General features: G+C 51.7%; 2 protein-coding genes across 4 annotated transcripts in view; one reads left to right on the top strand and one right to left on the bottom strand.

The window, feature by feature from the left end:
* Nucleotides 1-6,440, top strand: part of MRS2 (magnesium transporter MRS2) — a 38,648-nt gene extending 32,208 nt beyond the window's left edge. Inside the window, exon 12 of the transcript XR_006780159.2 lies at nt 3,353-6,440. The gene's annotated coding sequence lies outside the window, so the exon portion shown is untranslated. The remainder of the gene's footprint in view (nt 1-3,352) is intronic.
* Nucleotides 173-23,804, bottom strand: part of GPLD1 (glycosylphosphatidylinositol specific phospholipase D1) — a 63,137-nt gene continuing 39,505 nt past the window's right edge. For 2 of the 3 annotated variants that reach the window (XM_087857962.1, XM_045800512.2), the window contains 15 exons: nt 22,188-22,253; nt 19,947-20,070; nt 17,924-18,063; nt 16,303-16,489; nt 13,783-13,893; nt 12,441-12,515; nt 12,201-12,357; nt 11,542-11,683; nt 10,768-10,873; nt 10,589-10,682; nt 5,602-5,778; nt 5,061-5,221; nt 3,881-3,907; nt 3,713-3,763; nt 173-2,131 (listed from right to left, as the gene is read on the bottom strand). In XM_087857962.1, coding sequence (XP_087714088.1) covers nt 2,045-2,131; nt 3,713-3,763; nt 3,881-3,907; nt 5,061-5,221; nt 5,602-5,778; nt 10,589-10,682; nt 10,768-10,873; nt 11,542-11,683; nt 12,201-12,357; nt 12,441-12,515; nt 13,783-13,893; nt 16,303-16,489; nt 17,924-18,063; nt 19,947-20,070; nt 22,188-22,253 — 1,705 coding nt within the window. In that variant the 3' untranslated portion in view covers nt 173-2,044. The remainder of the gene's footprint in view (nt 2,132-3,712; nt 3,764-3,880; nt 3,908-5,060; nt 5,222-5,601; nt 5,779-10,588; nt 10,683-10,767; nt 10,874-11,541; nt 11,684-12,200; nt 12,358-12,440; nt 12,516-13,782; nt 13,894-16,302; nt 16,490-17,923; nt 18,064-19,946; nt 20,071-22,187; nt 22,254-23,804) is intronic. The other variant, XM_087857963.1, reaches the window with a different exon arrangement.

The raw sequence follows: 23,804 nt of genomic DNA, 5'->3' as shown, positions 1-23,804 counted from the left end.
GAAGTTAGGCGATTTTAAATTTTGAATTAAAACGAGCACAAGTGTTTGGTTATGTGAGTGCGCAAGCAGTCTTATAACCTCACTAGACTGTTTTCGGAAGGGCTCTAAGGAAGTGTGGCAGATGATAGCAAACAGACTGTGAGAAATAACCACTAAATAAAAAGCTGTTGGGCACATTTTCCAAGCGTTGTACACAGCTTTATTTTTGGAGTTAAAATATTTAACACACTTTACTTCAGTAATACCTGTGGAGGTGGTCTAATGATGGTGCGTGAGCAGAGTTCATTCCCAAACGCCAACTCTATAGGTCTGTGGTTCAAAGGCATGAAACCATTTTAATCTTGAAGTTGTTACGTACACAGGTAACAGAAAAACGAATCACAAATATATACGTGTGGTTTGACATCTTGAAACAAAGGTCATGGAGTTCTCAGATTTGTGTTCATGAGAGATTAAAACCCTACTAGGTATTTCCATTTTTGTTGTTAAACATTTCAGAATCCAGGCTTAGACCTACAGTTAATACTCAGCAGCGTGAAAATGTAACCCGCCTGTGGGGATAACGCGCTGGACGCTGCGGGCCAGTTTGTACATCTTTGCCACCAGGCTGACATTCTGTGGTAGGGATGCAACTTCGCACTGTTGAGTATGGGATTGAGATGGTTCAATATCCGTATAAAATCCTGTGCGAGAACTTGCTTCTGGTATGTTTAGGCATCGAGAAAAGGGGAAATCCTTCGGTAGACGACGATCATGTGTCAACCAAGACCCTTCTCTAGCGATGGCGCGTGAGAACCCGTGAGTACAGTTAAGGGACTCTGGCCCCTAAAAATAAACTCCAACGAAAAATATGAGTTGAGCTACCAGTCATTGTTACCCAAGTGAAACCAAATGGTGTCTGCGCTTTGTGCTGTTCCCAGGAACTGGGCAGCTGGCACAGCTCCATAGGAAAGAGGACAGTCCCGGGAGCCAGCCCGAGGTGCCCGCTAGGTCTAGCCTGGTTGTCCCTCTCTACTCCCCTTATGCTCACAGTGTGAACTGGGGGAGCTTTCCCGATTTCTAATTTCACCGGACTCTTCAGCTGGATTCCTCTCTTTGAACCAGTCTCTGTGCTGCCCTTTGAGAAGCTAAAAAGGGATCTTGACGTCAGTTACTTTCTCTGCTTTTGGTGCCAGGAGGAAAAGGTTCTTCCCTGATGGCTGCAGAATCTGTAATAGTGCCTCACATGTTGCGTGAAGCTAACACCTGCGCTCGAGTCCTTTCCCCGAGTACGCCCTTCTGCAGGACGGGCACAGGAAGGGGCGCCAGCCAGCCCGGGACCCCGGGAGGCCGCAGCGTGCTTCGCTCCCTTGCGGTGGCCTCGGGCCAGAGAGCTCTTGGCTAGAATGCAACAAGGGCTCCTCGTGGGAGGACAAGAACTAGTGGAGAGTCACTGGGTTCAACTGTCAGAACAGGCGCTTCTACAAAAGCAGGCAAGGGCGCTCAGAGGTGGGGTTTTAGTTTTGTTATTTGTCCTTCACTCCCTGAAACCCAGGAAATGCAATAATCCTTGTAAGAAAGGACCCGCTCGCTTACGGCGGGTGACTGGAGTTGTGAGGTTCTCCCTCACCCACCACCTTTTCACGGTACTGTTTCTCTGCTCATTTTTTCCCTGTATACTGTGCTTTCACCAATTTTAAAAGGACATTTTCAGGAGAAACGGACAGATTTTCCCAAGAGCTAACCACAGAGAGGCCTCTCCCGGCAGCGACCTAGGTATTCATGTGGAAGAGGAAAGCGGTTGTACAGCCGGTCTGAGCCCAGACAGTAAGCTGGGAATAAGTTTCAGTACAGGGGAAGCAAGGAGGGAAATGCTGGAAGGGGGACACGAATATCATCGACTGGGTCGTATTCCCAGATAGGCCTGTCTCCACTCCAGGAGCTCCATCTCTAGCAGGATCTCCCCGGGCTCCCCTGGACGTGCCCCTTTGTCCACCAGAATGCTCACCCTGGAGATGGCGTGGCCCAGAGAGGGGACGCAGGGTAGGAAAAGGTCGTGAAGTCTTTAATCGAGGCCGAGGCTATAGACATGCAGTGCCCCAGAGAGCCGGGCTCCCAGAGAGCTCCTTCCAGCAGCAACGACAACCTGGTTCTGTAGGGACACAAAACCGTATTGTTCATCACACCCGTGAAGTCCTGCCCTAGTCCAGGCATCGTGCTGTGCTCTGGTGACAGACATGGAGACATTGGTTAGATGCCACGAGCTCAGAGACGCAGACTAGGGCAGCTCAGCTCAGGTGCCCGTTGCTAACAGTCTCAGTACGTGAGGCCAGGGAGAGGCCACGCTCCTCAGACTGTCCGTGTCCACTTTTCAGTAGAACTGAACTTACTTGGTGCTTTCGCACCACAGTCCCAGGTCGGTGTAGAGACAGTGAAAGAATCGGAATGTTCTCCGCAGTGAACTACAGTGACAAGGTGAACGTGCAGTGTTGTACGGAAAGGAATCAACTGTAAATTACTTTCAGATGATCTGTAGCACTCCTCTCAGTTAGTGTAAGTAATGGTTGGTCTATACTTTTTGTATAATTCATGGGTTCTTGATAACGTCTAACTTTCGGGAAATGAATTTTAAGTGTAAGCTAAGCTTGTGATGTATTCTGTCAGCGGACCTTTTGAGAATCCTTCCATAAATTTAACAATCTATCGGTTTTTGTTCTGGATAACCTTACCTTTTTCTTATCAGACTTGCCTATAATGGATTCAAGCAAAGGCCACTTGAACAGGGGGCCACCAGAGGGCAGTCACCCAACGCCAGTAAGCTGGAGCCAGGGCCACCCCGTTAGTACTGTTCACGCTACTCTTCAGCCCTTAATCCTCTCCCGATTTGCGTTTTATTTTACTTCCCATGTGTATAAATGGTGTTTTTCCACAAAGGTAGGGACTTTGTGTCAGAGCCTGTACAGTTCTGGGCAATATCCTTTCCTAAAGGAAACGAATGAGTGGATTCAGTGGTCTAGCTGTATATTTGAAGGTAAACCCTTTAAGTGCTGTGTCCATTAAAATCCAACATGTGCATACCCTTTGACCTCGCAATCTACCAAGAATAGCATTAGCAGGGACATTTGCACAATTATATGAAAATACAGCGATGCAAGAATGCTCACAATAGTAAGAAAATTGGAAATAACGGAGAAATAAACACCTATGAGAAAGTGAACCAAATAAAACGTAGTGCGTGTGGACAGTGCTGCGCAGGCGTTGAGGTCGCCGCGGCTGTCTGTCCGAGGGGAAGCACGGCACACTAGAGCGCAAGAGCACGAAGCAGTGACCAGAAGGGTGTGCGCTCACTGTGTGTCGACGTGTCTGTCCCTAGAGTCCTACAGAAACTCCAGGAGTCTGGAAGAGAACATGAACAGTGGGGATCCGACGTGGCAAGGGTTTGCCGGGTTCCCCTGAAGGCCCCGGATAAGTATTCCTACGGGAGGCTTCGCGGGACAGCAGTGCGTGCCTGTGGTCCGAGGAAAGTACGGACACTGAAACTTTTAGCTCATGGACTGTACAGACCTCGAGGCAGCCCACGGGCTGTAGTCTACAACCCCTGCCCTCGGGGATCGGACCGTGTGTGGATGCTTCTTTGTGGGGCTCTGTTTCACGTAATATCTGAACCACAGAATGAGATCATCGCACCCCAGCCTTAGCATCTAAACGTCAGGAGTGCAGTCTTCACGCTCACCTTGTCTTTTGACCTCACAGTGACCACAGAGCTCCCAAACCTCGAACTTGCCTGTAAAACAGTGTCTGTTAATGGTCTGGAAAACATACCGTATCTTAGCAGTTTAAAAAATAAGGGAAGGGCACGTTTGGGGTTTTTCTTTTTTTCATTCCTTCTGGAGGTGCTTACCTCTGGAGAAACCAGTACGTATTGGGCCTGAAAGGAAAGGGTGAGAGGGGACTGGTTACTGTTCATGTGGGTTTTAACTGCAGCCCCACACGCACACTTCTACGCTCAACAGGAGCCTACACTTGTGGGTACCCTTTGACACCAGAAATTCCCCTTACAGGAGCTCAGCTCAAGGACACAGATGTACAAAAGTGTCTATATGTGAACGTTTGTATCCTTACAACAGTGAAATGTTCACTTAAGTAATGTTTACATAAACTGTGGCTTATCCACAGATAAAACAGTAGGCAGCCAGAAAACGTACGGTAGGAGAACGGAAGCCGGCTTAGAAGAATGGCAGGTGAGACGAAATCACGTTACAGACTTGTCTACGGTAGATCACAGTTATGAAACACACGCACGCAGTGTAATGACGAGCGTGTTCCTGGTGCAGGGCCCTTCCGTTTCCAAGCACTGTGACCCTCGAGCACCTTCCTCTCGGATCCTCCGTGTCTTCATCAGGCATAGTGCCAACTCGCCAGCTTTGATGGGGGTTAAAGAAGTGGCCGGGGAGGGAGGGGTCTGTAAAGTGCTTAGCACAGTGCCAGGCGCAGAGTAAGTGCGCAGTGGGTGGTAGCCGTTAAGGTCAGGAAGAAATACCAGACGGATACACATCAAAAGGTTAATTATTTCGGCAGAGTGCAATTCTAGGTAGATTTTTGAATTTTTTTTAAAAACTTTTGCACCATTTATATTTTGTACAATTTTTACAATAAACTTTAATTTTGCAATTAAATTATTTTAAAAAACTGGTGTTTCATGCCCAGGGAACTTACAGAAACCTACCTGAGAAAAGGAATAAAAGCAGTGAAACAGGAAATAAAAGAGTGGGTGTTTTAATGAGATTATAGTGGCCCTGGCCTGTTTTCCTCTGCTGTGGGCTCCCGCCCAGGCGCCGGCAGGCTGTGACCAGAACCAGTGGGACACCATGTCCAACTAGACTTTAGCCCCAGGGACAAGTACTGCAGACCTGTAAGAACGCAGGGCCACCTGCACCTACAAAAACAGGCACGTGATTGTGTCCTGACCGCAAACAGTCCAGGTAAAAATTCTAAGATTTGCAGAGAACACGATTTTACCAGGCATCGGCAGGGAGCCTCCCTTCCCAACGTGGCATGGGATTTTGTACGGAACATGTTACCTTTTCTTCAGGACACGGAGCTGTCCATGATTTGCATTTGCCTGTCATGTCGCCAGAGGTGATGTGTTTGCCATTATATACGTAAACACGGCCGTCTTCTCCCCCCATCAGTCCAGAGGTGACATCTGTTATCCTCAGGGGGGCTGCCATGATGATTTCATCTGCGAGCAACAGAAATCAGAAGGGAGTAACAACTCCTGTCATCCTTTCCGCTGCCCACCACTGCACCCTAACCCCAGCCTCCCCCAAGTCAGGTTAGTGCGTCCTTTATGTGGTCGACCCTGATCTCCCCACCTCGCAGAGGCTTCGTTCCCTAGTTGACCATCCATCCATGACCGTTGATGTGAGTGGCTCTCATGTTACCGCCTTCAAGAAGTCTAGCTCACTCAGCTCTGGTCTTGCCGGACTCAAAATAGAGCTAAAGGCCCTTGGGCCACCGAGCTGTCCGTTATGAGGGCACAGGCTACATGATCCAATTAGGGGACCGGTCTGTTGAGCAAAGGGACACTATTCTCGGCCAGAGGCCCTGTTCCTTTCCCACCTAAGCCATCGCCATCCAGGTCACTCAAGTGCAGAACTCCACCAAATCGAGAGAAGCGGCGGTCCCCGCTGAAGGTGCTGAGCAGAGAGGGCTGTGTGTCGGGGGTCAGTTCGTACGTCCGAGTCGTTCCGCCTTGGTGCAGGGTCACGGTCAGGAATGCCATTTTGGACACCACATCTGAAATAAACCAGGCACAGTGTCTGCTGCCATCCCAGGAATGGAGAGAAGATGGAAAGCACAGGATGGAGTCCCAGTCTTGCTTCAGCCTTCTGTACCTCGACCGACACGATGGCTCAGGAACCACACAGGACACTTAGTGCTGACCGGCTCTGGTCGTGTGGCAGGTACAGCTGGCTTGGGCACAGAGACCCAAGCGTGGGGCACGCTCGGGGATACCCCATCAGACAGGCCTGACCCCTGCAGTACGTTCCACACCATCTTCCCTTGTGTCGCCAACTGCCCGCGTCACACTCCTGACAAACCTTCCCACAGAGTCTCAGTTCTTCACAGGGCCTTCCAGAATCTGCGACTCCCAGCTCTAGCGTTTGGGGCCACTTCCCCCACACATCCCCCATCACAGATTTAAGTCTGGGCCCTAGAGCGTGCGGTGTTACCTGCCTGGAACAGCCACTGTGTCCCCCACACCCCACCGCGGGCGGCTCAGGTGTCTGTGCTCCCGGGCCCCGCAGGTCCCCAGGCCGCCGGCGCCACGAGCCGCGGACCCACCGCTTCCTCGCGCACTGGGCTTGGCGGTACGGGGCCTGCTTCAGCACAAGTATTGGGTAAATGCTTTTGAAATGAATTTCGGACTTTTAAACAAAGCTCGTTTTGCCTACAAATCATTTGGAACAGAGCCTTGATTTCAGAAAATAAGGACCTTCTCAAAAAAACACACTGGGACCTGCGGGTCGTGGGGGGGGCGGTGGTGGTCCGGAGAGGCTGACCGGGAGCCAGGCCATGTGTCCGCGAACGGGGACAGTCCCGCCTGTGTGTCCACTTAGGGTCACGCAGAACCGGTTACCGACGTGGTTTGTCTTGGACAACCTCCCCCCGGCCCTCGTGCACAGCCCAGTGCGGGCTGGGAGCAGGCGAGCACCCCGGCGGCCTGGGCCGCTGCCACACCACGTCGCGCCCTGACCTCAGACCATATTCCCAAGGGAACGGTGCTGTCGTCAAGTACCAGTGCTCCGAGTACTCAGGGTGAGAGCCAGAGTCTCATGCTTCCTTAGGGGACTCGAGCTCCCTGGGGTCACACTGCAGTCATCCTTGGGGCCCCCTCCCCGCCCCCTGCCGCCGGGAGGGGGGGAAGTGTGGCTTCTCCCTCGGGCTCCGCCGGCCTGCAGGAGGGGCGCGGGGCCGGTGCTCCGTGCCAGCGTGCTGCCTTCCAGGTGCGGCCCGAGTCCGCCTCGGTCTGCCGCTTCCCTGGGCCTCCAGGCCTGTGCATGTGCCACGCAGACCCTCTCAGGGACCTAAGTCTCCCCAAGGTCGCTCTGCGGGCGACCCTTCCAGACTGTTCTCCAGGCCGGTATTTAGAAGGCAGACTTTCCTATGAGTGATTCGTGAGTCTGCTGCTCCGACGGCTCCGAGTGCTTGGGGGGGGGGGGTGATCAAACCTCGTCATTTTTATCGTCATCTATTAGAATTCATAATTTAGAAAACCTCACAATTAAAATTCTTCAAATTTTAAAATCAGCACATTTAAAAAGGAAGAATTCAGAAACAAATCAAGCCATGAAGATGTGGCGGAACCCTAACGCACAGGCTGCGTGACGCGGGAAGAAGCCGGTGTGAAAAGCCGCGTGCGACAGGCCGTTCTAGAGGAGGCACACCGAGGGAGCTGCGGGGACCCCGGGTTGCCGGGGCTGGGAGGGAGGGGGAGTCGGTGAGCAGAGGAGTTTCAGGGCGGTGAGACTACTCTGTGTAGGATATAACGGTGGATACGGGTCCTCATACCTTTGTCCAAACCCACGGGGGGTTCAACACAAAAGGGGATTTTAAATGCAACCAGGAGCCTGGGTTATAACGGTGAGTCCGCGTAGGATCAGTTGTAACGGACGCACATCTCTGGTCCGAAGGCCCGTAGCGGGTGGGTGACGCATGGGTGGGTTAGGGATATGCGGGCCATCTCTCTACTTCCCACTCCGTTTTGCTCTTAATGATAGTCTATTAAAAAGAATTCAGATACTTCAAATTTTTGGCCATTCAAAACACCTCCTTTCTGGTAAATGGCAACTAGACTTAACGGGGCTCATTTCGTGATGTATCAAAATATTGACTCACTGATGCACCTGAAATGGATACTTTTCAATAAAATTTTTTTTAAATACCTCGTTTCCCTGTTGATGCAGATCATGGCTTATCAAACACACTGTAGCCCAGAGAAAGGAACCCAAGGTTATGCTTTAGTATTTGTAGATCTGTAAAGTAATTCAGCAGACCCTTGGTTTTTAAAAGGGCTGTATCGGGGCAGGGGGTGAGGATTTCTTTAAACACAGTGTTTTTATTATTTCTCAAGGTCACTTACTGTGACAGCAGAGCTCAGAGCTGTCCTAAAACAGGTGGGTCTCACCGGCTGGACTCCCTCACGAGCCACGGGGCAGGGGACACCGCCTCGCCGTGTGGCTCATACTTGCAACTCAGATACTCAGATAAACTACAAATCGTGTTACTTCCTGTCACTGACTCTCAGGATTCCTGTGAAACAGTCAAAACTCTGAGCGTCAAACTTGCGAATGCCAAGACTTTTTACACATCCTTATAAAAGGTGTGGAAAATACCCCCAAAAAGTATAAAGAAGTTCTAGAACTTGTATATCTTTCTGGAGCTTGATAGCCATACACGTTTTAAACAAAATGAAGATTGTTGCGGATTATAAAATTTTATATGTTTTGCATTTAGGCCATTTCTAACTTTTTGCTATTATAATCAACACCGTGAGAAAGATCTTTCCCTGCAGTTCGGAATATTTTCTGAGAGCAGACTCTTAGAAGTGGTCCAAAGAGCATCCAAGGGAATGAGTATCTTTAAGGCTCTTGCCATTCTGCCAGACCTTTCTGGAAGGGCAGCGTCCGTCAGTTCACCTCTCACCAGCACTGTGAGTGCCCACCTCAGCTCGACCTTGCCACTTTTGAGTATTATCATTTTCATACTGAAAATACTTCTAGTTACTCACCAGCACCCTCAAATCCCCACTAACTCTTTAAGTGATTCTTTGTATCCAGTGACCACATTCTGAACCAAAGATTCTGAGGAGCGGGAGACAGAGCCCAGGGGGAGAGGGACGGGCCTGACAGTGACGTTCCCGACCGCCGCCCTCAGGGGTCACCCTGCAAGTCCATCTGATTGTTCAAGTTCGGTGAGTCTGTATCCTAGAACCGCGATGCACGACACCGAGGGATACGGATATTCTCTTTCTCGCTCTCTCATAAATAAGGTTAATGTATATATAATACAGATATGTAAATTAACCTTTCTATATGTTATATAGTATTTTGTAACAGGAAAACACTAAGACGGTAAGGACATTAAAGTCTGGAAAGCTCTAATCACAGCACTGCAGTCGAAGGAGAAGGGAAGCAAATAAGATCACTAATGGGTGTTGCAAGAACTTGGAAATCACCTCCTAGTCTCTGCGAAAGGGAGAAAACCCAACTTCTCCAAAGCGAAGTCAGCAAGTTTCTGGGGTTACAGTGCTGTGTCCTTAATCATGCGGTGAAAAATCTAGCCATTCTGGGGCACCTGGCTGGCTCAGTCCGCAGAGCATGCACCTCGATCTCTGGGTCATGAGTTCAAGCCCCACGCTGGGCATGGAGCCTAGTTAAAATGAAATGAAGAGAAAGAAAGAAAAGGGAAAAGAAAAATTCTAGCCATTGCTAGAGTGCATTCTTGCCCAATGCACTCTGCTTATTATTCTAATGTTGTGTGAAACAAAAATCTGCCTGAAAAATAATTTGACAATATGTAAGAGCCTTACTAGTGGACCCTCTAGTCCAGGAATCCATTTTAAAGACTATTCAGGAGACAGAGTTTTCTGTACATGGATGTTCAAGAGATAAGACCTTATTCACAACAGTGAAAAATAGGGCACATCCTAAATTTCCAGCAATAGGATGATGTTGGTAAATGTGCCCACGGAAACAAATGTGAGAGGTTTCAAAAACCACATTGTAGAAGAATCTTAGTAACATGACATGCTCAGGATATAAAATTTAAAAATTAGGTGTGAAAATTTATACACACACACGTATATGTGTGTGTGTGTGTGTGTGTGTGTGTGTATATTAGTATGAGCTTAAGTTTTTAGATATCTGGATAAGGGGTGATTTCCATATACGTCTTTGTATTTTCACAAATTTCTACAATTAACATGATTCACTTTGATCATCTTTGAGGGCGTATGTTTTGTTAAGATTTTAATTATTTATTGAGAGAGAGTGAGCATGAGCAGGAGAGGAAGAAGCAGACTCCGCGCCGAGCAGGGAGCCCGACATGGGGCTCGATCCCGGGACCCTGAGATCATGACGTAAACTGAAGGCAGATGCTTCACCGACTGAGCCGCCCAGGCGCCTGAAGGGAGTTTTTGTTGCCTTTTTAAAACTCTTTCCCATAAAGTAAATAAAATCATGTTTTATTTACATATGTCCTCAGAGCAGACCTAGTCCCAGTGAACCAATTTATAGAATTTTCTCAATTCCCCTCTCGCTCCAAGCTCAATAGGACAGCAGCTTTAAAAACACAGGTTACTTTCATGGGGGATTTTCAATGAATCTATGAGATAGATATTATAATTTGTATTTTGCAGATGATGATACTAATGTTCAGGCAGGTTAAGTAACCTCCCCCAGGTTATGCCACTTGCTATTAATGAGAAAAGGATATATTCACAATCAGGTCTGTCTGGCTCCAGATTTCACAACTTTCCCCCATAGGATGTGGTCAAGGAGCCACCTGACTAAAATGCAGCCAAGTTTCATGGCGCGTGACATACCGTGAGTCGGGGCTCCAACCAGCAACACTTGTCTCCGGGTCCCGTTCACCAGCACGTGGCCACTGGATAGGGAGGCCCCCAGTTTCCCCATCGTCTGTGAAATGCAATAAATCAATACCGGGCAGCTCGGAAAGCGCTCCACGGTGTCCACTGTCCTGGGGAGGGAGCGGCAGCCATACCTTGTCTCCAGAAATGGTGAACCAGCTTTGGCAGTTGGGGGGGAAATAGCCATACACCCGTCCGAGGCTCTGTTTCTCCTCCTGAGTGTGGAACAGGTGGCCCAGACTGGAATGAAGCACACACAGGCGGAGGAGGAAGAGCCGGCCAAGTATTCCGGTTCCAGCAAAGACAAGCCCACTCTCCCCGTCCCTGCGGAGGTGGCAGTATGAAGACTCTCCAGAGGCGAGGCTCACCACTCTGCCTCCCCACGGAGCACAGGCAGAGGGAGGTCCACGGCCACGGGCTGAACTGTGTTCCTGCAAAGTCCACACGTTGGAGTCCTAACCCCGGCACCTCAGAATGTGTGTGTTTGGAGATAGGATCTTCAAAGAGGCAATCATGTTACGCTGAGGTCATCAGGGTGGGGCCCTAATCCAATAGGACTAGTGTCCTTGTAAGAACAGAAAGACACCAGGGACGGGCGCAGACCCAGAAGAGGAGGAAGGCGGCCGTCGGTAAGGCGAGGAGAGAGGCCTCCAAGATCAACGCCACCAACACCTCGACCTCGGATTCCCAGGCTCCAGAACTGGGAGAAATTCCTTCCTGTGGCTTCAGCTACCCAGTCTGTGGGACTGTCACGGGAGCCCTGGCGGACTCCTTCCTAGCTCACGTTTCAGCTTCGAAGGAGGAGAGTTTGCCACCTTTTCCTGGCGGGGTAAGAACTCGGCCCCTCTGAGCCCCCGCTTGGCAGGCCCCCGGCTCACGGGTCCCGGGGCCCCCACAGCAGCACTCACCTACTGGCGTGCTTCCAGGTCGGGCTCCCCACCAGCAGCACGGTTCTGTTGTCCACGCGCAGCCCGTGGAGGGCGTAGCCGAGCCAGGAGAAGTCCGCCTCGCCCCACACCGTCCAGTTGGCCGCCTCCACGGCCAGCTCTTCTACACGAGACAACCAGTGCCTTTTACCTGACGAGGGAGGCCGCCGGGGTGGGAGGGGCGGGCGGAGTCTCTGCCGGAGCTCTTATGTACCCCAAGCTGCTCCCAGGGGCCCCAGTGTCAGAAACGGATCCCACGCTTCACGGAAGTACATTTCTGGAGCCCACTTCTGTGGAGTGGGGGACGCGCTATAAAGACAGCCCCCAGTGGGTAGTTCGGGGCATCACCGGGATGCCTTCGCGGTTCCTAGGCTTCCATGGAAAGCCTCTGCCAACACCCTAGCGGCCCCCTGGGATCTGGACCTGGAAGTCGGGCCCCTTTGTGTGTGTCCAGTGACTCCACCCGTATCACTTGGATGACACGGGTAGATACTCTCATCTGCACGAGGAAGAGGTGTTAGAAAATGTAGATGAAATGAGAGTGGAAGGTGGGAGAAAGGCAGAAGCCCACAGGCACAAGGACAGACTAGAGCAGGGAAGTCTCTGCCCCTCCCTCCCCGCCCCACCCCTGCAAGCACTACCTTGTTGGCTCCAGCTGGGGTCAGAATAAAATGCAGCCACCATGCCCTTCTGTTTCCCTCCACCTGGCGCGAAAGGGGAGCCCATCACCAGATCGGGCTCGCCGTCTTCGTTCACGTCTGCGGCCACGAGCGTCCAGCCCAAGTTACAGTAGGTGTCCTGTAGGGGGACCAGGAGAGCACGTCTAGCTCAGAGGCGGACTGCAGGAGGTGGCGAGGTCCTGGCCCAGGGGGCCCCCTTACCTGGCAGGAGATGGTGACGTTGGGGCCAGAAGACATTCCTCCTTGTCTGGAGCCGAAGTAGACGTACACGGCACCCTGGGCGAAGGCAAGCCATGGGGCAGTCAGAGGCGGGGCTGGTGACCCAGGAACCTCATGTCACTGCAGGAGACTTGGGGGCGAGGACCTAAATCACCCGAGTCCCCACAGTCAGGAGCTCAGCGACAGACAAACCAGTCCTGTGTGTTTGCCGCTGGGCTGAAGTGGTTTTTACATGTGTCATTGGGCGACAGCATGTTGGGGCCCCCAACGCTGAAACGGTCACTCCTATCCTTGCCTACCACCCACACTTGCTCAGTGTGCCACCTGGACAACCCACTCACCTCCCCGCGTGAGGCCTTCCCTGACCTGGCCGTGATTTCTTGGAATATGACATGCCGTGCGGCCAGTGTCCACAGCCCCGAGACACACGGTGCCATCATTCTCTGTCCTGAACCATCTCCTGTCTTACAACTCGCTGGTCTCCACTCGATCGAGAACATTTATGTTCCACCACGAGCCAAGTGCGGGAAGACCGTGATAAATAAGACCACACTCTGTCCTCCCAAAAGGTTGGCCAACGGGCAGTGACACGTGGTGTGGAAAGTGCTAGAACGGGGGCAGAGGCTGCGGTGTGGGGACAGGGACGTGTGGCCTACACCAGGGGCTGGACGGCAGGTCCAGAGCAGGTGCCCTGTCACTCCTAAAGGACAAAGGGGAGAAAGGACCTTCCGGCTGGAGGGAGCCGTCTGAGCCACGTCCTTGAGCGAGAGGGCCTGTGGGTCCAGAGACGACAAGTGGCTCACAGTCTAGAAGCAGAGAGTGAGGAGGCGGGGACAAAGAGCTCGCGGTGAGGTCCTGGCCAGTAGAGAGTGATGAAAGGCCTTTGACCTTTGGGGGGTTACACACAGAAAGCCCATGCCACAGGACCCAGGATCTCGGCCAGCAAACAGGGACCAGGCGGGTTCTGCACACGAGAGGGAAGATCCAGGAAGTCACCGCTCTGCTGTGATGATAGGGGGGCGCTGGGGTGGCTGGAACCCCATCCCCCTCACTACCATTCAGCATCTTGGTGGGGGTGGGGACGGAGGGAGTAAAATTTCTGGTGGAATCTGGAAACCCAGGAGGCCAAGCGAAGACCAAGGGAGGCAGGAACTGAGCGCCGCTAGGTAACCCAAGGTCACATCAAGGGCCCAAACTGGGGGACCCGAGATCATCTCCCACAAATGCTGGCCCGGCACATTTGGCTGGCTGCTCTCAACAGAGGCTCCGCCCGACCCGGCCTCCCCCTCCCCCTCCCCGACTCCACCTGTGGCCTCAGCCTTACCGTGTAGGCGAGCTTCTCCGAGCCCACCGATGGCGCTCCCACGGCCAGGTCAGGCACGCCGTCCCTGTTGAAGTCCAACACGGCCAAGGCCGAGCCAAACCGACCTGAGGGCTGAAGGGGCACCAGTGACCTCCCCGGGCTGAGCCACAGCCTTCAGAAGAGCATGCGACTTCCTGGGAGTACAGGGACCCGGGTACTCGACCCGGAAGCCGAGGGCCAAGGGACAAATCTGCAGCGACCTGGAACACAGCGTGCCGGCCCGCTGGGTGCTCTGCCCCAGTGATGTTTCGGGCATGTCTGTCTGTCTGCTTGGGGAGGGGGTGGGGGGAGACATGGTGCCAGAAAGATAAGGGTCCATTCTCACAGGTTCTAGGTTTTTCGAAAATGGTCCCAACATGAAGGACCAGACTCCCTTTGGAAAATATTCAAAATAAGAACCCCATACGCCAGCAACAATGGGTACCATGTGATGAGCTCAGAATGTTCCAGGGCTACGCTGTGCAACGTGGTGGCCACTAGCTAAATGTGGCTGTTGCAGTTAAACCCACGTTACACTAAAAATTCAGCTTTGGTCGCACTGGATGCGTTTCAAGTGCTCAAAAGCCACTGTGCTCTGTGGTCCTCCTGTGGGACGGCCCAGCAATAGAATGCTCCTATCCGTGCGGAAGGTTCTGTGGGCGGCACCGCTGTCGACCCCCGGCTCGGCACCTCACGTGCACGGGGGCAGGTACGTTTAGTATCCCCACGTCCACGGTTTACAGATGGAAAACCAGCCCATTCGGGGACCCTTTTCTTGAGAGGGTTTTCTCCGCCTTTCATCTCCTGCTCTCTAGAACCAGACTGAAAAGCCACTCGCTCGTTTCCCTGTTCTTTCACAACGTGCAGAACAATGAAGTCTTGCACAAGGGAGGTTTGCGCCACACACGTCCCAGAACCCACAGCAATTATCTATTGGCCAATCGCGCTGCACCTGCGGACAGTGGCGTCTGTGAAGACGGCGCCTTCCGACGAGGCGGGACCTTGATCAACTAGAAGGGACTGCTCCGGGCCCCAAGCACGTCGGGGCAGCCAGTCAGTAAGGGCGCTGGCGGCTGGGGCCGGCCTCATTTCGTCACCACCAGCGGCACGTCCAGCCCTCCTACGGGTTAACCCGCTGTCCCCCCAACAAGCACGGAATCATCAAGCAGATCGCTCGTCCCACAGACGGACACGGAACGGCTACCTGCGGCCTAGGCCGGAGTGCAGCCCTCCTACCCCTAGCCCATGCCTTAGGCTGGCCATCGTCCAGATTATCAGAGGCCACCGGGAGAAGAGAGCACAGAGCTGCCTCCTTCCTGCCCCAAGTGTCTGAGAGAGTTTCTCGCCCTCCACGGGCAGAAGCTGCCTTCTCATTCCCGGTCTGCAGGAGCCCAAGGGATTAGATTTTACCCAATAGTCCAACACGGGCATGGCTTAGTGAAGAAATAAGGAGCAACAGGAATGGGGAGACTTATTTCAGAATGTTCTCATGTGGTTGCAGAAGGTTCCAGAAAATGCTGTCCCTCTGGGACATCAGAACCTCACATGCTGGCCAACCAACTGAGGGTCACTGCTCAGATTCAGGGCTCCTTCTATCTGGTCGTTAAGCTTGTACGTTCACGTGTACAGGAACGTCCTGGCATGCCATCTTGTCCTGTCCTCACAGCATTAACTCCACAGCAGAAGCTTTCATGGTTTCCCCCGGACAAAAACAATAGTCTGACCCAAAGTCCAGCACTGCGTCCCCTGCTGCCGGGTACCCGGAGCGTGCAGTCCCACCAAAGCCCCGTCCTCGCCTGCCGCCAGTCGCAAGACTGCCTGCCCCTCCTTCCTGCTCTTGTAAGGACGGATGCCGGTTACGTCCCGGGGAGAACCTTCCAGGTTCCTGGGGCTCCCAAGCAGGACCGATGCTGACTCCGTGAGGAGCATTTCTCGTACAGTCCCTGCGGGACTTTTCTGGGGATGCAGCACCGCTTCAAACCAAGGAATGAAATCTGAGCGAAGTCTGGCGTTTAGGGAGGGGTCACAGACCCGTGTCCGTTTCTTAATTTTTACACTTTGACACCACAATTACGTATGACGTTACCTTAGGGGAAACCGGGTATAGGGTGTTTGGGAACTCTGTGCTGTCTTTACAGCTGTTCTGTGAATCTAACATTCTTACGAAATAAAAATTCATATATAAAAAGAGGGAAGCTTAAAGTCGGAGGGGGGGGGTTGTAACATCAAGAAATCACACCCTGACCGTGACCAGCGGCTCCGAGCAGCTCTGAGAGAACAGCAGGTGTGTTCGCCCAGGTACTGGGCCACCCATTCCGTTAGTGACAGGATGAGATAAATGAACAGGATCTTGAAAACGACAAGTGTCCCACACATGGGGCACCAGCCGTTGGCTGCTCTTGTCATTCCCGTTCCTGGCTATTCGTGCCGGGGAACCTGCCACGTGAGACGCGCAGTGGCTTGTGGACACGAGAAGGGAAAACCAGGAGACGGGCGCCTCACCTGGAAGCCCTCCAGGGTCACATGGGCCTCCTTGTCGAGATCCAGGTCGAGGGGGGGCAGGCCCAGCTCGTTGCCGTACAGAAGGTACACGCGCCCCACCTGCGTGTGGCCGGGCCGGCTGTAGCCCGGGGCGCCCGCCACCAGGTCACCGTGCCCGTCCTGGTTGAGGTCAGCCGAGGTCATCGCCCTGTGGGGAAGGAGAGAGCGCCCCCGTCCAGTACCTACGGAGAGCCACGGGTGAGACGGTTGCCTGCTTCTTTCCTCTCTAGAACCCAACCCTTGAACGTCCTCTTGATGCTTTCACCCTGCGTGACTGCGGACAATATCCACTTGAGGTTGTATTGTTTGTGTGATTCGGTCTTGCTGTCCAAGAAACACGACAACAACCCTGGACACACGAAGGGCCCTGGGCATTTCTGAACCTTAGGACTCGAGCCGGTGAAAAGCACCTTCACAAAGCGTCACGTTCTCCATGCAAACGCCGAGCCGCTAAGCGCGATCCTGGGCTCCCGGAGAACAGAGAGGAAATCGGCACCCGGCCGACGGCACAGGCTGCCTTCTGAGGGACCAGGTAGCAAACCAACGTGTGTGAAGTGCCCCGTGTTATTTCTACCACAGCCGCACAGGGCACCTCGTACTGTGAAGAAATTAAATGCTTGACGTATTTAGTGCAGGTTTCCAAATGAGGGTCTATGACCCACCGGTTAGAAAGCAAAGGTTCAAATGTCTTTGTTGGGGCCGCTAGAAAGACCAGAAATCAGGTATTTATTCTGGTTCTTATGGCCCCAGAAGGACTCAACGGCAGCACAGAGAGAAAAAGGAGAAAAGTCGTTTCTAAAGGGGCTGCCGCCCACGAGGAGACCAGACACACTCACCACGGCCACACTGCTGTTCCCCGGCTCCTGGGGCCAGATGCTGGGGACCTCTGCACCCCCCCACCCCCCCGTGGCAGCAAGCCCAGCAGGAGACCTTCTCTGGCTCTGTCAGGAAGGCGGCCAAGAAGAGCCATTATGCACAGGGGACCGGCCAAGAAACACAGCATTCACCTCTCGTCGCCTGTGCTGGGGCTGAACGCATCCGTGGCCCCCAAAAAGGGCTGTCGGCAAATCGTTCCAAGGGAAACAATGTCATTTGGACCTAAGAAGCGTGTTTGAAAAAAGAGGTTTCTCCCAAACCTCCGTGTACTTGGGCTCGGTTTAGGCTGATTATGAAACTCAGAGGAAGCCCCAACGTTCTACGTATACAATTATTGTGGAGTACTAGGATTTGTCGCATGAAGCGATGATACCCCGTGACCGTCACCGCTGCGTGGCTGCTTCTAGCATCAGGAGATTCCCAAACGTCCGTAACATTACACCTTCAGAACGTCGAAGCTTTGCGATTGTTCTAGAACCCTTCATCATTGTAATCATTCTGTAAAGGGAAAGTTCCCTGCATTTAAACCCATTCTGACCCATTTTAAGGAAATCGTTCCAACTTCACAGTAACTCGACCACTATATTAATGTTTTTGTGGAAGAGGAATCGATTGGAATTTAAGGAGCTGCCTCCACAAACACTTGTGGAATGACTGAGTGAACTTCATACGACAGCACTCGGGAGTAGGAGAAACTCATACCTACCAACCGAGTCTTGCGTAGGGAATTGACAGGAAGTAAGATGCCAAGGGGCTGGAGACGTGTTTCCTTGACGGCTGGGAGCTGCCTGTAAACATTGTCCATATGTTCCTTTCCAAAGCCTGGTACATAAAAATAAGGGAATCCTGGAAACACAAAACCATCATAGATAAAGACACATGGCGTAATCCACAAAACTACTATTTCCCATCAAAAGTATTAGACTTTCTAAAGGAAACCCGTTTTGACAAGTGCTAAAAACAAAGCGCCAATTCCCATCAATAAGTAGGATCCCTTGGGGTGAGCAATTAGGGAGGGAAATCACGACCCCCCAGTCTGCACGGAGGGCAGTTACGGCCCTGGCGCTCACGCCAGCATGGCAAGAGTTAGCTGGGCCTTCACCTGAACCACAGGAGACTGTACAAACCTGCAGAACGTAACAGAATCAATTTAATGGAGTAAAACAGCTTAAACATTCATTCAATCTAGAACTATGATTCTACGTGTGTGTGTGCGTGTGTGTATTCTCCCCCACACGAATGGGACCACTACCAGAATGCCAAAAATACCCTCCAAACCACAGCCAGAGGGAGGTGTCTGCTGTATTTGCTTAGGCACGAGAGGCCATCTGCCAAGCGCTGGAAGCGAGACAAGCAAGGGGACGCCAAGCCCCTCAGCGTGGGATCTGAAGTGTTCCGAACGTGGCTGTGCAGACTAAGCGGCCCCGAATAACCTGGCCCCGTGCTAGATCCATCCACGTCCAGGGCATAACTCTAAATCCACCCAAGGGCGACAGGAGACCATGCCAGGGCTCCGAGGCCTGGCCTGGACCAGAGCGCAGTGGGCTCAGAGCCGCAGGGCGGCCCGCACAGCTCGGGCTCCAGTGTGGAGCCGGCAGAGGGCCCTGCGGGGCAGGGCTGTGCTCCTGGTTTCCCTGCGAGCGCCCCGGCAGGCTGCCCCCAGACGCTCATCCTCAGGCCCCCTGGGCCTTGCTCTGAAGCAGACCCTGCACTGAGCGTAGAGCCCCACGTGGGGCTCGATCCCACAACTGCGAGACCATGACCTGAGCCCAAACCAGAGCCAACGCTCAACTGACTGAGCCACTCAGGTGCCCCTACGTTATTAAGAATCTTAAGGCAGCAAGAGCAGAGCAGTAACCCAAGTGTGGGGCTCTTCTCAGGGCGACTACGCCCCCGCCCCGCCCCCCCCGTGGGATAGCATAGCCGCAAAGCAGGCCTGCCCCGCCCAGGCCCAGCTCCCAGAGGCACCAGACAGTGTCGTATGAACCCCTCTCCAGATGTTTCGGAGCCCTTCACAATCCCGTGCCTGCTTCCCTTTCCAAACCCCTCCCAGTGCATTGTATCCCTGTCTTGTTTTCCAGGCAAACAAGTCCACTCGTATCTCCAAATATCCCCAAACTTTCCCAAGACAGACACACTCACTGATGAAATACTAGCTACTACTCGAGGCCTAACCCAAATGCTGTGAAGCCCTCTCTGATGGACAGAAAAGATACGAGACTTCTCTTACAGGCAAAGTATTCCCCACCCGTGTGTTATTTGCATTGTATTTATATATGATTATTTGTGTATTTATCACCCCAATTAAACACATTTTCTAAAGGTCAGAGTCCATTTCTCTTCCGTCTTATAACCCCCAGTCTAGTGTCTGACACTTAAAGGGTGATCTCACGGCGGATTTCATACGCAGCATCCCCCCGCGTGGGGCTCCGCGCAGTGAGCCTACTACGCTGCTGACACGGTTTGCCTAAGGACAACGCAGGACTGGCCTGGGGGCCTGGGGCCACCTCAGGCTCCACCGGACTCTCCAAAGGCCATGGAGGTCCAGACCCAGATCTCAGAGCATCTCTGGAAAAAACCAGATTCGGAGGCCAGGGATCTTTGTGGCCTGGCTCAGGTGCAGGCGACTCTCAGTGAATGAAGAGCCAGTGAGTCTACAGGACAAGATCATGGGGGCAGCATGTCCCTGCATCTCACCCTCCCGCCCCCCGGAAGCAGAAAATTCTTACCGAGGTCCAGGAATCCACGCTAAAGAATGCGCCTCTTTCGGTATAGTTTATATTTTTCCTAATATCTTTGGTTAGGGATGCAGTCAGATTCCTATGGAAATCATTTTTCTGCACTCCTGAGCTACTGAAAAGCGAGAACAAACAAAATGGGTCAGACTGCGTGAACAGGCCCCTCAGTGACAGAGCTGAAGAATATGTCAAGTTGACTGGTGGTTAGAGACCATAGCATTCAAATATCTGGAAGCTGAAGGAGAAACACCTTCATGGGACATTCCACGGACTTTTCCTGAACATGTTTCCAAGGTTTAAAAGCCTGTCCTTATCAAAAATACTTCCCAGAGCCTCAAAGTCCTATAGCATAAAAGGTGTGAATTTCTTCTAGATTACTAAAGAAAAAAAAAAATCTAAGGCGTTTCAGTATTTCACACAAGTGGTCAAGAAATAGTGTGTAGCTATTTGGGAAACTGGTGTGTGGGCAAATGGATTGATCTCCAAAGACACGCTAGAATGAATCCTACATGAAGAGTACATTTTCAAATTCGTGCATTCTAGCGAGACCACAAACCAGGTGCCTAGAGGAGCCAGACGGGCTTCCCAAGTGATTGAAGTGAAGGCCCCACCGCAGCAGTGAGCAAAGGGGCACGTATGCAACAGCCAGCGTAGGGACCTGACAGCCTAGAGAGTGCAAGCCCCATGTAACGGCACTCAACTGAGGGGTCAGGGGGGAGGGGGTGGGGGACGGGCTAGCCCGGCGATGGGCATTAAGGAGGGCACGCATTGCAAGGAGCACTGGGTGTTATATGCAGACAATGAATCCTGGAACACTGCATCAGAAACTAAGGATGGACTGTATGGTGACTAACATAACGTCATAAAATTTAAAAAAATTAATAACCACTAAAAATAATAAAGTTAACAAGCACAGAAATGGTAAAAAAAAAAAAAAAGAAAAAAGGCACTCAAGTCAGTCACCAAAAAAAAAAAAAAAAAAAGGAAAAGACTGACCTAATTTAAATAAATCCACCATGAGGGCTTAACTGAGCCTTCCTGCCTGTCTTCGGTTATTCTGAAGCTCTGTATTCTCTCTGACCTGAGGACCCTTCACTGCTGGGCCCTGTTTGAGTATCTAACCCTCGCTCACCCTGAAATATCTCGGTGGAAATACCGCTTCTTCCCCTGTGACAGGGTTGGGATGCCCTTCGGGACATCCCTTTCCCTCCTAACACTTGAGAGTATCGGGAGTCTGTTCAGAGCCCATGCACCTGCCGGGACGTGCCCTGGTCGAGCAGGAACGCGCTCTGTCCTGCTCACAACGAGGCCTTGGTGCCTAAACCGGCTCCTGGCAGCGAGAGAGGAGGAAATGTCGCTTTACTGGTATTTATAATATGAAGACAGCTTTTAAGGGCACATGGTTGGCACACCACCCCAGCAGGAATACCACCTCTGACCCTCTTCCTCAGAAACTGCCTGAAAATCTTCTCCTCACCCTCTGTCATCAATAATGACTTTCTCAGGGTGAAATGTGGATAAAGGTTATGCGTAATAATAATGAGAGTAATAATACTATTAACTGCCATTGTTATCGTTCAGTGAGCACCTTACGATGTGCTGTTTACCTCCTTTCTTGCACGCCGTCCAGGCCATGATTCTGGGAATATGCACATTTTTTTTTCTTTTTAAAAGATTTTATTTATTCCCTGAACAGGGAGCCCGACACGGGGCTTGATCCCAGGATCCTGGGATCACGACCCGAACCAAGGGCAGACACTTCACCGACGGAGCCACCCAGGGGCCCCTGCACCTGTTTTTTTTCTATTTTGCCAAAGGAGGAAGCTGTACCTCGAATAAATAAATAAAATAAAATAAATAAATAAATAAATAGCACCTTGTTTAGAATCACATGGCTGTAAATGGCAGACCTGGAATCTGAGCCTCTGTCTACAAACCCCATGGCTTCAGTGTCTGTTCAGCATCGCTCTCAGCAAGATGGTTTTTTTTTTTTTTTTTTTAAGATTTATGAGAGAGAGAGAGGGAGAGGGGGAAGGAGAAGGGGGAGGGGAGGGAGGAGCAGAGGGAGAGGGACAAGCGGACTCTGCCCTGAGCACTGAGCCCAACACAGGGCTCGATCTCACAACCCTGAGATCATGACCTGAGCTGAAACCAAGAGTCAGATGCTTAACCAACTGAGCCACCCCAGTGCCCCAAGACGTTCTTCTAGGAACAATTTTGGAATCCACTTACCCCTGGGTGCTGGCTTGCTGGCCGCCGCATGCAATGAACAGAGGGTTCTCAGGCAGGCTGCAGTCACTGGGGAAAGAGTCGAATGAATCAGGCACTTTTCTACAAGCATGAGTTTTACTGAGAATCGGCAGTGCGCCGCAAGCCGCCTCCAGCGGTCTAATGTCGGGGTGCTTATTGCAGAGCCAGACACGACGGGTGAAGAACCTCAGTCCTACCTGATGGGGGCAGATGGGCTGACTGCAGGTAGCAGGATGGTAACACAGGCAGCCCCACACTCGGGTCACCCACACTCACAGCCACCCTCCCGTCCATACCCCCCCCCCCCCACCTGCTGAGCGGCCCCACACTAACATGAACCGTGAACCAGCCGGGAGTTCAAGATGGAAAGAAACGGACTCCCAACTGCGCCCCTCTCTGCCCGATCATGCCCATTTCTGCTCGAATAGGTTTTACTTTCTCAATCTCATTCCTTTAAAAACAAAGATATGTAAAGGGACAAGGCCACTGAGAGAAAGTAAGAGGTGAGCTTTCCCTCGCCTCTGAAAGCAAGCACTGAGGGAGGGAGGGTTGCATTAGAAGAGTCCATTCTGGAGGAAGATTTGACGGGGGTCACGGAGGGAGGCTGGGGTAGTTTGGAGCCCACTCCACGGGGCAAGGAGTTCAGAAAATGAGGTGGGAAGAAGCTGAAGGCAAACGTCTTTGAAAATCTTGCTTAGGGCCAGCTTTAAGCTTAGGAAAAGATCCTTCCTCGAATTCCCACCAAGATTTGGATGGGAATTCCTCAAACTCCACCACCAGGATCCAGACGGCAGGCTTGCAACAAGAGCACTCCAGTTACCGTTAACCCTTGAATTAAGCAGAGCTCTGGCTGGGAATGTAACCACCGTTCTTCCACTGTTTCTATAGGAAGACACACTAGGAGTTTCAAGCAACAGATTTGCTTTGGAAGATAATTATCAGTTAGCTAAGAAATGCTTGTGATATGAAAATATGTACACAGTTTCTTTCCCTCCCGAATTTGTATCTTTCTTTGGAGCCTTCTCCAAAGTTCCCATAAAGTTCCACAAATTCTGATGAATCTTCCTTTGTGTGTGTAAAGATGCCATCAATTCATGGAATTTTCCGCCTTGACAAATTAGAACAGAGATCAAGAGACAAATCTGTTTCTTCCCAAACAGCTCTCCTAATTAAAGAATAAAGCCCAGCCGTCCGTAGCTCTTTGGACAACGTGACCAAAGCTGTTCTCCACTTGAGGATCATGACACATAGACTTTATAAAACAAATAAATGCAGGTCATTCACACACACACACACACACACACACACGACCAAAATAAACTTAACTTCCTTCCAATAATAATTATAATGCTAGTAGCCAACATGTATTAGGTGCTTCCTACATGCTAAACCATTTACATGAGTGACCTCACGTCCTCCTCCCAACAACCCCCTGATAAAGATAGAATTATTACCGCCCCCATTTCACAGATGAGAAAATAAAGCTTAGGGAGGTTAGCTACTTGCTTGGGATAACTCAGCAGTGAGAGGCAGGTCTTGAAATTCCAAAGCCCATCCTCTATCATTGTGTGCACCTAAAAACCTATAGCCACACAAGGA

The sequence above is a fragment of the Ursus americanus genome, chromosome 32 (assembly GCF_024610735.1).
Source record: "Ursus americanus isolate L20-20 chromosome 32, mUrsAme1.1.p, whole genome shotgun sequence".
In the NCBI taxonomy this organism is placed as follows: Eukaryota; Metazoa; Chordata; class Mammalia; order Carnivora; family Ursidae; genus Ursus; species Ursus americanus.
The sequence above is the reverse complement of the archived record's forward strand: the minus strand, read 5'-3'. Positions and strand labels throughout refer to the sequence as shown.